The sequence below is a fragment of the Anopheles moucheti genome, chromosome 3 (assembly GCF_943734755.1).
Source record: "Anopheles moucheti chromosome 3, idAnoMoucSN_F20_07, whole genome shotgun sequence".
Lineage (NCBI taxonomy): Eukaryota > Metazoa > Arthropoda > Insecta > Diptera > Culicidae > Anopheles > Anopheles moucheti.
In genome coordinates this window covers 76,680,512-76,694,254 of record NC_069141.1, presented here as the reverse complement: position 1 = coordinate 76,694,254, position 13,743 = coordinate 76,680,512, and the positions used below count along the sequence as shown (strand labels likewise).

The 13,743-nt window shown below is 42.9% G+C and overlaps 2 protein-coding genes across 2 annotated transcripts; both read left to right on the top strand.

Annotated features, from left to right (window-relative positions):
* The first annotated feature begins 4,380 nt into the window (after window positions 1-4,380).
* LOC128305066 (uncharacterized) lies at window positions 4,381-4,686 on the top strand. The gene is made up of 2 exons (XM_053042352.1): window positions 4,381-4,398; window positions 4,480-4,686. Exons 1-2 carry the CDS (start codon window positions 4,381-4,383, stop codon window positions 4,651-4,653), a joined length of 192 nt encoding a protein of 63 aa, XP_052898312.1. The 3' UTR covers window positions 4,654-4,686.
* Window positions 4,687-12,003: 7,317 nt separating this feature from the next.
* LOC128304497 (uncharacterized) lies at window positions 12,004-13,346 on the top strand. Its single transcript, XM_053041690.1, has 2 exons — window positions 12,004-12,116; window positions 12,727-13,346. The coding sequence occupies exons 1-2, from the start codon at window positions 12,099-12,101 to the stop codon at window positions 12,898-12,900; spliced, it is 192 nt and encodes a 63-aa protein (XP_052897650.1). The 5' UTR covers window positions 12,004-12,098; the 3' UTR covers window positions 12,901-13,346.
* Window positions 13,347-13,743: the final 397 nt, after the last annotated feature.

Sequence of the window (13,743 nt, the reverse complement as noted above, 5' to 3'; positions counted from 1 at the left end):
TTTTTCTCTCTTTCTTTTGGGGCATTGGGCTGTCTCGATGGTTGCCATACGATCGGGATCCGCTGATCGCACTGCCCTTTCCGGGGCGCGATGTAGGTCAGTTCGGGTACGAAGGGTCATATGCATTACATCTTATTGATTTGTATGACCCGAACCACAACCATGCCCTAGGTAGGTAGGCGATTATTCGGTGGGAAAATGAGAATAACAAGAAGCAGAAAAGGTTTTTGCACGTATAATTTACAGAGAAGTCACTTTACTGAGACTTCTCTGAGTGAATTGGTCAGTATAAGCGGGGCTAGTGTGAAATAGTGAAGAACTTAACACTGCAGTGTAGTCTTGTGTAGTAGAGGATCAAGAGGTCATTGGTTTCGCCCTGGGCGAAATGATAGTAGAGGCCTCTAACTGTCTCTAGCATTACAGTTCTCTTCGGGACACCTCGTACAGTCAAATTCGCTTCTGATAAGATTCGAACTATGAGTAGTCTACTCCAAAAATTCTTTAGATTCTAGAGCCTTGATGATATAAATTCCAACACTAGTACTGTGAGACATTCGTAATTTCCCCATTAGCATTCTACCTTCCATTTACAGCCGTGATCAAGTTAAGTTGTAAAAAAAGGCAATAGTAATCATCCGAAGAATTCTTAATGGCCTTTAACGACAGCACAGAGCATACAGCCCAATACGGAAGGTCTCACGCGCTAACCATTATGCTTCCGATTTAATGAACACTCTGCTCTGCTCTGTCTAGTAGCAACAGTCTAGGCATGAAACGGATACGTTTGTCTCGTTACGCTGTGGGAGAAATTTTCATGGCCATTCTGACCGTCGATGTCGATCAACTCGCCATTTCTACCAAGAAACTTACCGCGGTTGAGAGATGAAACCAGTCCTAGGTGGCGGACGATGGCCAAAGGGATATGCGATGCGGGTCTGTACCGTGATAATGCCCCCTATTGGGTATGGGAGAACGATAATAATACATTGCGCGACGGACGGAGTTTAAAGCTCGAAGGGAGCAAAGGTCCTGGTTGGAGCTGTTTAACCGTCCCGGAACGGTTGAGACAAGTCGTTGATCCCGGAAGCAAAAACACCTGTAGGAAAAGGTTTTCCGGGCTCCGCTGCCAACACAACGATGACTAACAGGTGAAAGACGGGCGCAGAGCATAAATGGAATGGGAAACTTGTTTTCTCAAGAATCCAACGCGCAGATACGGACGGTATGTGCCATCTTTAAAGGGTTAGCTGGTTTGGTTTTGGGAATATGGGTGTTGCTGTCGAACCACACCCCATAAATTCATAAATTATTCAAACAAACAAACATTCTTTGCCAGCACTGTGATCGTGCTTTAGGTATACATGTGATAAAACAAAAATGTTCTTTGTCTTTGTGTTAGTTTGAAGTAGTCGATAGTAACTTAAACTTGATGTATTAAATTAGGGGATGACTCGGAGGTGTATTGGTAGAGGCGCCGATCCAAAATCCCATCTGGACCAATCCAAATGGCGGATCTCATGGGGTTGTTGAGCCGGTCAAGATTAGGAAGATAGGTCTTCTTTACACCTTTCTCGACACCTTTGTTATTTATAAACGATTCTTGGCAGTCCTTTCGATCGAAATCAGCTTGAAGCTGTTGCAGGAAGTGGAAAAAAAATTCGAAACTACATAGATCAATTCTAGTTCTACGGGAACAGCGTCTAGAAATAGCTTCAAAGTCGAATTCTCGAAACCCCTGCATTATTGCCAGTGAGTTTAGTGTGTTAGAAAAAAAAAGCGAATGCCGTCACTGACAGTGGCAAATGTCATGGAAATACTAACATCCGCATAGTGTTGCATGTGTTCAATAGACCAAAAACATTGAACCTTCAACTTGTAGCCATTATTTTCCTTTGAATGCGGACACCTTTTGGAACTGTTATGATTTTTAATAGCTTTATGGGGTCGCATCTGTCTATGCATAGTTTCATAAGTGAACAAAACGGTCTATTCGTTCTTCACACTTCACTTCAAAAAAAGCAATCGCTGATGAGGGCACAAAATGGTTTGTGTAACTGTCAGATCAAACACTACACTAATGACAGCTTTTAACGGCTTTTTTTATATATTGAAACAATCAACCGTTTTGATAACATTTGTTAAAAAATAAGATGAATACCTTGGCCGCTATAGATCGCTCATCGATCATTAATCTCAACCGCGCATCTTATAGCTTTTGTTTATGCTAACACCATCACTACAATAGTTTTGCGATTTGTGAAGGTTAGCCGCCTTCCAACACGGTGTACCACGATTCGTCATAACAGGAAGGAATCGATGAAACCCCCACTGGCTCAATCGTCAATTAAATATTATAATATGATCAACAGCTGTGCGTGCAAAATCCATTTGCAGCTCGAATGGGAAATCAATTTTTGGACGCATTATAATTTATTTGCATCGTTTGATAATAAACCCAGCTTACCATACGGTAGAGGCCGTCGATTTTATTTTTATTACCAACCGGCAATAAACTCCCCCCGAAATCAAGGACAGGCTCCACTGCTCTATTAGACGCTGATTTAGCGCTGATGCAGAAGGATGTAATAATTAAAAGCATCTTTCAAACCACAAATCATACTCGCGGCATATCATTTTCACACCGTACACTAATGCAACCAAACAGTCTGCTTAAAGAAAAGATCAACGATCGCTTTCGATAAGTTTTACATCACGCTTGGGTGCCACACTGCTTTGCCGTCAGGCGTACTGCTTGTCGGCACACATGTTTTTAAGGGCATAAATGCTAAAGTCAAACAGTGCGCACCATCCATTGCATTGCTGGCACTCTGCGCAGCCATTTCCCATCTGCCGGCAAAAGCCTCCGTCCCCTCACTGCCCACTGCAATGTGATATCAAAGCGACTGCAAAGTGTGGCATGGCAGCCGGATTTTGGGGGGATTGGCTATATTTATTACAAATCGGTTATGTTGCCCCACCGTAACGCAATCATTCACAATGGACGCAATGGCCGGTGATCAAACACGGAGCATCGGGGAAGAAACATACAGTACTGGGCGGATGATGCGTTCGAGGAGCGATATTGTCACCGGTTGACAAACTGGTTATGGAGATGGTATGAAAAACACTTCACTCGAATTCAATTGAAAGTGAAAATGTATGAAAAACAGGCGCCGGGCAATGTGTGCGATGCATGATCGATCGTTTCACATGCTCCGTTTAACGTTGATTGCAGAATGGCAATGGTACGGCTTCTGCGCCGGTACAGTACGTTTCTTACTTTAATAAACTAATAGCCGTATATTATGCGCTTCGAAATCAATCATAGTTATTAAAAAATTACAGGCTTGATTTTTGTTACAAACTATTCATTCTCTTAATTTTCGTACCATTAATTGATATCACGAACAAAATCGACGTAAAATGTTTGTTAAAAGTGAGCCATCATTGAAATCAATATGGCGATCGTGATCGAGTAGAAGATGATAATCGTTAAACACAAGACGCTCATTAACGATCGAGCAGAATTATAATTAATTTTAATTGTTAATAACTATTAGCCATAGGAAATTTGAAAAATATATCTTTTTATTTCTATAACGACGGATTGGGTGGTTTAAATTTGTCCCCTCAATGGGTACATTAACGATTACTAAATTTCTCTTCAAGCGAAGTGATTTTGAGATAATTTGAGCAAATTTGCATTGACGATTGTTATTGTAGATGAAACGGAAATGAACGGAATCTAAAATGGACTCCTAACGATCGTGATAATTTGTTATCTGCTCTGTAATAGGTCGAATATGGAGTGATTTATTTTTGTGTTAAACATTTATTTATTTCCAGCCAAACTGGGTCTACAATAATAATTTTTAAATGAAGAAAAAAATTATGTTACTTTTTCTTCTTCGTTACATCCACGCAAATACCCATGTGATGGTGAAAATTGGTCATTGACTGTATGTTTGCTTCCTTTTCCGTGCTGTTAAAGGGGTGTGGAGGGAAGGCGGCGTGAGGGTTAAACCGAGCACGGTGCCACCCAAATCGAACCCACCCGGCAAAGCGATAGATCAACGGTGGATTTCAACTCAAGTGCTTCCCGCGCGGTACCGGGTGACCTGGGTGTGCAGATACCACACATTTTCGTAAGCTTTATTTACACGTACACCGTAACGTGCTGCGTGCAAACGAAACAAACGGTGACAAAGCTGTGATCAAACAATTTCACCCATTGGGTGTATATAAAGCCAGCGACAATTGATCGCACTGCATCATTCACAGTACTTAGCGCATCGTGCCATCATCTGCCCACCCGGGAAAGACCAGGCTTAATCGAACGGCTTCCAGCCCTGACAGTGAGAAAAAAAAACGGTATCAACGATGAAGCTCCTAATTGTGGTAGGTTGAACTGCAGGAAGTCCTGAGCGAACATCATCGAATACAGTTCTAATTGTACCACGTGCGTCCTCTTTTCAACAGTCCTTCGCTCTGTTTGTGCTGGCTGTGACGCTCGTGTCGGCGCTGCCCGCCGTCCAGGATGAGTCCATACTCGGTGGGGACGTGTACGAGGCGGAAGTAGACAGTTTCAACCCGCAAGATCCGCAGGCCTTCCTGAAGCTGAAGAAGTTGAAGAAGCTGCTCTTCCTCGGATAAACACACATGGAACACTCTTCCACAAGCAGTTCTTTAAGCCATTCATCAACTTCGTCTAGTGCCGTTCAACACATCGCTCCTCAGTCCCTGCTGTTAGCATGCAGAGCCATGCATTACGTAGAAGCAACTTGTCCATTTCACTGCAGAGAAGTCATACTTCCAGAGCAATTAGGATCTTGAGAGTTTGTAATTAGTTTTTTTTTACAATTTCACCCACCTTTATCATACGGTTTTTTTAAATATATACTTTTATTTTGTTAGTGTTGTTGTTTATTTTTGTTTAAATATGGTGTGAAAAGATCAATTATTTCAGTCCTTATTCCTCTGCTCATTCTTTGGGCTCTCTCGCGAGTACAACCTGGGAATAATCCGACGGAATTTTGATTCATCGGTTTAATGTCGTACGAAGTTAATCCAATTAATCCTCCGAGACTGTCTGTCTTATAAGCTGCCCTTATAAGCTTAATATGTCAGCACCCGATAAAAGGCAAATTTAGCAATCACATGTGTTGCGCATGACTACGAATCACCGACTAAACCTCAGCTCAATTCAGCATGTTCTGTTCGCCAAGCGATCGTGCCTTATTTCACCTCTCTTTTCGAGATCTTGCCGAACTACTGTTTGTTCTTCTTCTCGTTTGCCACGTATTGCCCACCGTCTCATAACACTCGATTGGACGACCAGGCGAGGGATCAGAATATTAGTCCATAATAACGGTGTCTAAACAGGTTTTTATGTCTCCGACTGTCGAATGCTAAAAATCGCTACACTTATTTCACTAAAAATGCGTTGACACACTCATAGGTCGTTCACCTGTTTCTCTAATTTGAAATCTAAATAAAGACATCTAGCAGTCAAAATATCTCACTTACTACACTAAGTTTTCTCAGGAAAAGTAAGCGTTTTTGACTTTGGCTTTAGCTACTGTCTCCTAAGTCCTTTGGGCATTCAAGTTTTTTATCGTCGCCTGGCATTATTTATTAATTTATTTCCATATGATTGTCTAACGCTTCGTAGATTGAGACAAGCTTCGAGTCTGTAGTTGTTATCTATTCCAATGCTTTTAATTGTAATGTCTAATTAGTTATAACCTATCCTAGTTCCAAAAATGAAAACCCCAGTGGAGGATCAATCCCCTTGGAGGCCCAGGGCGGAATTTTTCAAGGGGGGACCATAATTTTGCTACGGCATTATCGGTGTTAGGGAGATGTACTTCAAACATGATGTAACAACACCAGCAAAGTCTCGGAAAGAAAGCTCCCTTGCGTACATCTCAGAGTTCTGTTGCGTAGCCCTGTAAACGGGCCTAGTAAGCTAGTCTCTATATATAAACGTTTGTATGCGCTAAGGAGAACCATAACGCCACTACTTGGATCGCCATTAGCTGGTACGAAATTCCATACAAAACCAGCTTTTTTCAGATTGCCGATACCAGGAGAGCATCCACAGAAGAGGTAGCACCTAGTACAGCAATTTTGGTCGAAAACCGCCGAAAGGTATGCAATTTTTAAACACTAACTTTCCCGTCGGTGGAGAAAATTTTCTTCGAAAACTACCAGTTTCTGAATGTATGGTACCAGGAGAGCATCCACGGAAGAGGTAGCTCCTGGTACTGCGCCGTAAGGTATGCAATGTTTATACACTAACTTTGCAACCAACTTGCAATGCGCCGTCAGGTATGCAATGTTTATACACTAACCTTGCAACCAACTTGCAATGCAAGTTTGGTGCAAGCAAGAAACTTGCAGCAAGATGGCGCGCAAGATGGCGCCCAACTTCGTACTTGCATGCAAGAATTTGCTTGCAAGAACTTGCATGCAAGTTTGCATGCAAGCTTGCATGCAAGTTTGTTGCAAGCAAGTACGAAGTTGGGCGCCATCTTGCGCGCCATCTTGCTGCAAGTTTCTTGCTTGCACCAAACTTGCATTGCAAGTTGGTTGCAAGGTTAGTGTATAAACATTGCATACCCGACGGCGCAGTACCAGGAGCTACCTCTTCCGTGCATGCTCTCCTGGTACTTTAAATTAGGAAACTGGTAGTTTTCGAAGAAATTTTTCACGGCCAACGGGAAAGTTAGTGTTTAAACATTGCATACTTTTCGGCGGTTTTCGACCAAAATTGCTGTACTAGGTGCTACCTCTTCCGTGGATGCTCTCCTGGTATTATACATTCGGAAACAGGTAGTTTTCGAAGAAATTTTTCTCGATTAACGGGAAAATTAGTGTCCTTGTACTGGTGCAATTTCGTTTGTACTTTAAAGTCACAAAGTCGATATTCTTCTCTGCATTTAATTTATCACATAGAAACAAATGTTTTATATAACCAAGGAAGATATTTTTGATCAATTTTCTACCTTGTAAATTAATTTTTTTTGCTATAAATTAACTTTGTTGTAAAATTTTCAAAAATCGCACAATCGGCAAAAATTTTTTGGGGCCCCAAACACGGTGAGGCCCTAGGCGACCGCCTACTCCGCCTACCGTTTGATCCGCCGCTGGAAAACCCCGTCGGTCGTCGAGAATATGGGGCCACAAAGTAATGCAACATAAAAAAGTAATGCGACGTAAATAAAAGTAGCAAACTTCACAGATATTACATACATAAAATTGAACGATCATCATTCTTTGACATCCACTTTTCAGTGCCAGATACAGTATTTAAACATTCCATTAATCGTTTGTTTCAGTATACGCTCACGCTTTATGGTGTATTATGGTCTGAGATTTTTGAAGGTTCCAGCCATTTAAAGAACGTTGAGAGTAGAACAACAGATACACTGTATGTTATTCAGTGTCTAGATCAGTTTCGGGGATCCTGCTATGGATAATCAAACATTCTTCCAATGTATCAAGAAGTCATCAGAGCACCTATGTTGGTGTAGATCATATTGATTCTAGAGCTTGAGCAATTTAAATAATTAGCCAAATGTAACAATTAAATTAAATTATACTTTGACATTTCACATCACCAACGATACATCCATTTTCCATATTGAAACCTCAAGCCTGTCATTCTTTGTTTAAAGCTTTTTAGGTTGAGCAACTTATGCTTAGAGGTTTTATGCTAAGTAAGTTAAGCTAAGGTTAAAATGCAGTTCTCTCCTACGATGCTAAACCTTCTTGATGTAACTCATGTAAAATGTATGAATCAATTTCGTACGCCCATACCACACAGATAGCTGCCAGTACCATCAAAATGCAGCCGCATGATAAATTTAATCGCTCCGCTTCTCGATATCCTAACAACCGTTCGGCTGAAAGGCGTCCAGTTTCATTCATGGTGGTCAATGCCAATGGTTATCGGTGTGCCCTTTACAACCTTTGCTGCATCTTGGGGCGCAGTGAATGATAAATAACTGGAAATTAGTCGCAGGCCAAAAAAAGAAAACAAAACATTAACCATCCCCAAAAAAAATAAAAAGGACAGAAACCCCCCCGGACGCACTTTCGATTTCATTTGCATAGGAAATTTGCATACTTCACAGACGCGTGTAAATTAACTGGGGGTGACAGATTATGGCGATATGAGTTGGTGTTGTCCCCACCCTCTACACATCCTAACGTCCGAAAACTGGACAACTGAATGCGGTATGATGGTGCTCTGTGACTACCGAAGGTCATTGTCACCGATGGTGCAATGGAATGACCTCCCGGCAGTTCAGTGCCTCGTAAACCGTTGATCAATAGAAGCCGAAGGTTGGTGTTAGATGTATGCTAATGGTTTTAGGGCCACCCGGGGCCATCCAATTGGGTAACCGCGCACCAAAACGTGTAGACCCAGTTTTCACCGGTTTATTACTCCTGTTTCGGGGCGGGTCGAAACCCTTACACTGAATGCATTGAACGTATTAATTTTATTGTGTTTAACATAGGAAATATAGCTTTCTTATGGAATTTTCTTTAAAAAAAAGGACCGTCCTTCAATCAACGATCAACACGACCGTTGTAGAATCGATGTCACACGTAGGATAATGTAAGCGCGCCGAAACTAATAGTAAAGTTTCCTTTTACTGCTGTTTGTTACGTTACGTGCATATGGATGCACGAACTGTTTCATGCCGTTCCGAACGGGACGATAAAATCCTCCATAATGTCGTGGAGACGTTAACTGTCACACGCACGTGTCGGTGTACGGTCTGCATAATCAATCGTAGCCTACTAGATGCGTATCGGTGACGTACTGTCTGCTGCATCCTGATCGTGTCCGTTTGATTGTTGACTGTTACCATTAATTCGGTAATTTTAATTAGTGACATTGTAATAAATAAAACCTTAATAAAAAGCCATCTTTTACCACCGTACAAGGAAGTACGATACACTGTTTCCACCTTGTAGTTTAAAGCTGCAGCTCTACATTTTAGAATAATTTATTAATCACACTTTGATGCACCTTTCCACGTGTCGCCATGGCCACTTGTAACCTTCAAAAAATCAGCATTAAGCGTTGGAATCTGTTTCCGACCACTTAACGCACGACTGAACCTGAACTAGTTATCACTAGGAAGCACACTAGGGTTGTTGAGCGGCTAGGTCCGGAAACAATCGCTTTCTTGCAGACAATCATCATCATGCGTGATCAACAGCTCTGGCAAAACATTAGTAACACAAACATAACATTACACTCCATGATCATCCTTCCACCCTTCGGCACCCGAGAGGGAGGAGGGTGATACAATAACGACCCAATATGGACAAGATGAATCTATCAAGTCCATTGCCGCTTCAAAATCCCAGCATGATGCAGCAACAATGGCCGCCCATGATATGTGGACCTAAGTGTGAATAAAATATTTCCATCCCTCCATCTGATGGGTTTGCAGCAAATAACAAATTGTTCATACCGGGTTCATACGGAACAGCATTTACGCAAGCGAAAAGATGTGGATATGTGGACGGGACAATAAAAGACCAAAAAATATGGAAGCGCAGACACCGCACAACGTCTCATTGCACATATGAATATACTTTATCGGCGGAAGATTCTCTGCGGGCACACGCGCAGGGTGGGGGGGGGGTCTGGGTTTCACACTTTTGTGTAAGTTTTTCTAATGACCCTCGATCGGCTCAATGTGAACCGTGGTACCTGATCAAAAAGGTGGTAAAGTACCACCGTTTACTTCCGAGTCGGTGTTGAATTTTGCTTTTTCGTTGCGAGGGTTCGTTGCTTTCCGGCATTGAAGTCGTTTGTTTACTGACGCGGCCAGCCGTCAAACGGGAAATGATAGTAATGAATCGAAATGATTCATTTGTCTAGCGTTGAAAAAAAAGGCCCGCTAAAACGAATGAGTAGGTAAATCAATATAATTAAAAATTGATTTTATGCTTTTTTTTACTCAATAAAAGGGGCCTTTTTTTGGTGAAGTATTTGTTGGTGCGGTATTTGTGTGTTAGATTTTTATTTTTTTTAATTCGATCAATTATCGCTGGATGAGGTATGTTTTGACTATTGAAATTTAATCATAAAGTGTCATAACAAAAAATACTTTTTTTGTAAATATTACTTCCTCAATCAATATTACTTAATCGTTTTCATACTTTAATACTTTAATATTATAGTAGTAAACTGTTTACTTTAAGCTCCATTAGTCCGCGTAATATTTTTAAATACCTCTTTACGTTTATATTTCATCATAAAAGAATTAAAATACACAAACAACACAACATCTCCTCCCTTATCTTTGTAGAATAAAATCATACCAAAAGTGTATGTGTGATGAGAAACTTTTTTTATTGCTTTTCCATTTAAAACCTAACCACAAACGCAAACGGAAAGAAGAAAAAACGATATTCAGCAAACAGGCGCTCACTGATGCGACATTTCCTAAATGCTGAATTTGATAAACGATCTATAAACCCAGACCCAGCCGGCATCGGAAAGTTCCTACCGCATTCTGTCCCCCCAAAAAAGCGGATCGCGCACATACATTATTCCCATTCTGCCGTTCGTGTTTGCCGATAAATATTGGCCAAAGGAATCTTTGTTTTTGTGAAGAGAAGAGAAAAGCCTTCTGGCCCGAAATTTTTAAACAATTCCCAGGTTTAACCGATGGGGGGGGGGGGGGGGGGGGGGGGGATGTTACGACTACATATGCGACCGGTGCGCGCCAGTGTATCATGAACGCAGGTGCGATAGATTTGCATTTTGCTGTTGTTGTTATGAAATTCCAATTCAACCCAGCCCAACCCCGGTACGTCACACGTGCGCTCGGTTCGGTTCGCATCCCGGAAGCTTCACCGGGAGCTTTACGATCGGACGCGCGTCGTGAGATGTGACTTTTTGCTCCGTTCTGTTCTTGTGAAAAGCACTTCTTCCTGGTTTGTGACGTATGCAATAAAACAAAATTATCCATTCGGGTGTGAGTGTGTGTTGTTAGTATGCAACGGAGAGGACTCACTTGGGTATTCACATGCACGAACTACTGTACATAAATACCACCCATTCCGGATCAACTACAATGACGCCATTTTTTCCCTCTTTTTTGCATAAAACAATGGCGCAACAATGGTGAAGAGCCCTCATCGATCAACGGGCAAGAATGATAAATGTGACACCTTTCCAGGCCACCCGGTGACTGAGTGGCGTTCGATGGGGAGGGAGGGTTTTCGGCACACAGGTCAACCGACCGTTCGGCTAAAATCGTTGAAGGCCCTTCAAACCGGCAATACCCGTACCGGTAAGGTCATCGCAGGATGGAACGCCTCGATCGACCAAGTTGTGGGCCGCCATAACGATCGTAACGGTGGAAAATTTGTCTTTTGGGGCGGGAGATGTTACAAAAGAAAACCACGCACGCCGCCTTATCAGCCGCTCGAGATGTACGGCATGAAACCCTTGGCATTGGGTTTGGCAGTGTGGTAACAGTGCGGCAACAGCCCATCCCGAAACCGTGACACACCCGAACGATCGTAGGGCAGCCAGTTGGGTGGGGGGAGGATTGTCACGATGGGGTTAAGTGTGTACCGAAGAAAAAAAACGGGAACCACACACACACACACACACACACACACACACACACACACACACACACACACACACACACACACACAACCTGCCCGATAAGCAGGCTGACGTGAGTGTGTGCGAGAGGGAGAGCGAGAGAGAGCGAGCGAGCGCGAAAGAGCGAGGACGTTGGTAAGCGGAACCACGGTACGGTGACGGTGCCACCATCTCGCCACGGACCCACGACATCTTGAAGGTGTACAGGTCGATCGTGGCAGGGAACGGTAGATCCAAACAAAAGCAAACAGCAAGATTCACCACCGTGCGTCGCTTCGTCGCGACGTTGATGCGGAATCATATAAAAGTGGCTGGCAGGTCGACGATCAGCATCAAGTTGCGTTCAGCTCACCGAACAGTAGACAGTTCTTCAACGCGGAATTCGATTCCCCCCCAGTGTTTGAAAGTGTCCCCCCTGCAAAAACCCACCAAAAAACACCGCCTCAACATGAAATTCTTGATCATGGTACGTTACGACACGATCGTTCTTCGGAATATTCTAACACTGTGACGAGTGATACAGATTAGTGAAGTGCGCAGTTTATGGCATAATGTTAAGAGTGGTGCAATAGCGTTACTTCCCGATAAGCAAACTTCGGCAAGATAAAAAAAACTGTTCCGGAAGGAACTGTAGAAGGACAGAGTGTGAAGCCTCAGTGTGGAAGATTTTACCAGGGGGTTTCTGTCTAAAATTAGCTACTCTTGGAGTTTTGAAGATGTTGAAGATGGCCGAATGCCGAGAGGCGAATAACATTGCTAAACGGCTGTTGTTTAGTTGTTTGTTGCGAGGTGTGACAATCTTTAATGTCCCCAGAGCTGTTTCCCTTGTGCAATATAGGCGTAGATGATCGTTTGAAGTGACTTGGATCGCTAGGTATCTGAAGTGTTGGGACATTCGGAGTCTTGGAATTCTTGGAGAATCCGGAACAGTTTTCTTGAAGTTCCGACATTTGTGAAGCTCTTGAACATTATTCCAAAGATGCGAAAATATTTGACCAATTAACTATGTCTAACGATTTCCGTTGGGAAGAATTCCACGAAAGCTAACCCTTTTTTGTTTGTTTTCTCTCCCACAGACCATCTGCCTGTTCGTGCTGGCCTTCGCCCTGGTGTCGGCTATCCCAGCAGTGCAAGACGAGGGTATCTTCGGTGCCGATGGAGCTGCGGACGAAACCCTGAACGTTCAGGACCCGCAGGCCTTCCTGCTGAAGAAGCTGCTGCTCAAGAAGAAATTGCTACTGCTCGGTTAAGAAACGTCAATCGCTTCCAGTTCCCCGCCTCCTCCCTTGTAATAAGTAATAAGTAATCGGGAAAACAATGCTCACAGCCTCCCTTCCCCAAATGACCCCGTCTCCACCGAAACCCCTCACCCTGCTCTTGGGCAATGTCCCAAGTGTGGTTCTTTAGTCTCCGGTTGGACGCGCTATCCGTAACGAATGACTACGAAAACCCCCCACAACCGGATGAATATGGTGATGGTCATTCGTGTCCGCATCGTTAGGATCCAGTAGTCCAGCAACGGGCCAAATCCAGTCACGGCTCCAGCACCGCGTCAAGAACCATGCGAAGAAAGAGAAAGGGACGTTACAGAAGAGGGCAGCTACTATTAAGGTGCAATATGTAGGATCTACGCTACAGCGAGTATTAGCGAAAGGAGTTTATTTTTTATACGTAAATGATAGCCTGCGTCTGTGTCTGTGTGGTGTTTTTTTTTTTGTAACTAGACCACGAGCTATCTACCGGCCCGCGAGAATCTACTTCAAACAAATGAAATAAAACAAACAAACGAACAAACAAAACCCCTGCCAATCGTTTCACATTTGTCCGAAAATACTATCCAACAGGATCTTGGGGATATTCGGCGTGAGAGAGATGTTAATTTGTTGGGTCACGATGTTTGCCAACTTCAAATGCAACTTCTTCTGAGTTTAACCGTAGAGTTGACAATCAAATTTACACACGTAAGTTGGCAACCGGCATACCCGGGTATTCCATACGCTTTGACGTATGCAATTAACCGTTTTCGTAGCTAAACAATGCTTTCTATCTATTTATATTCTTGCAAATCTTTGTAAATCAGAATGTTAAATGAA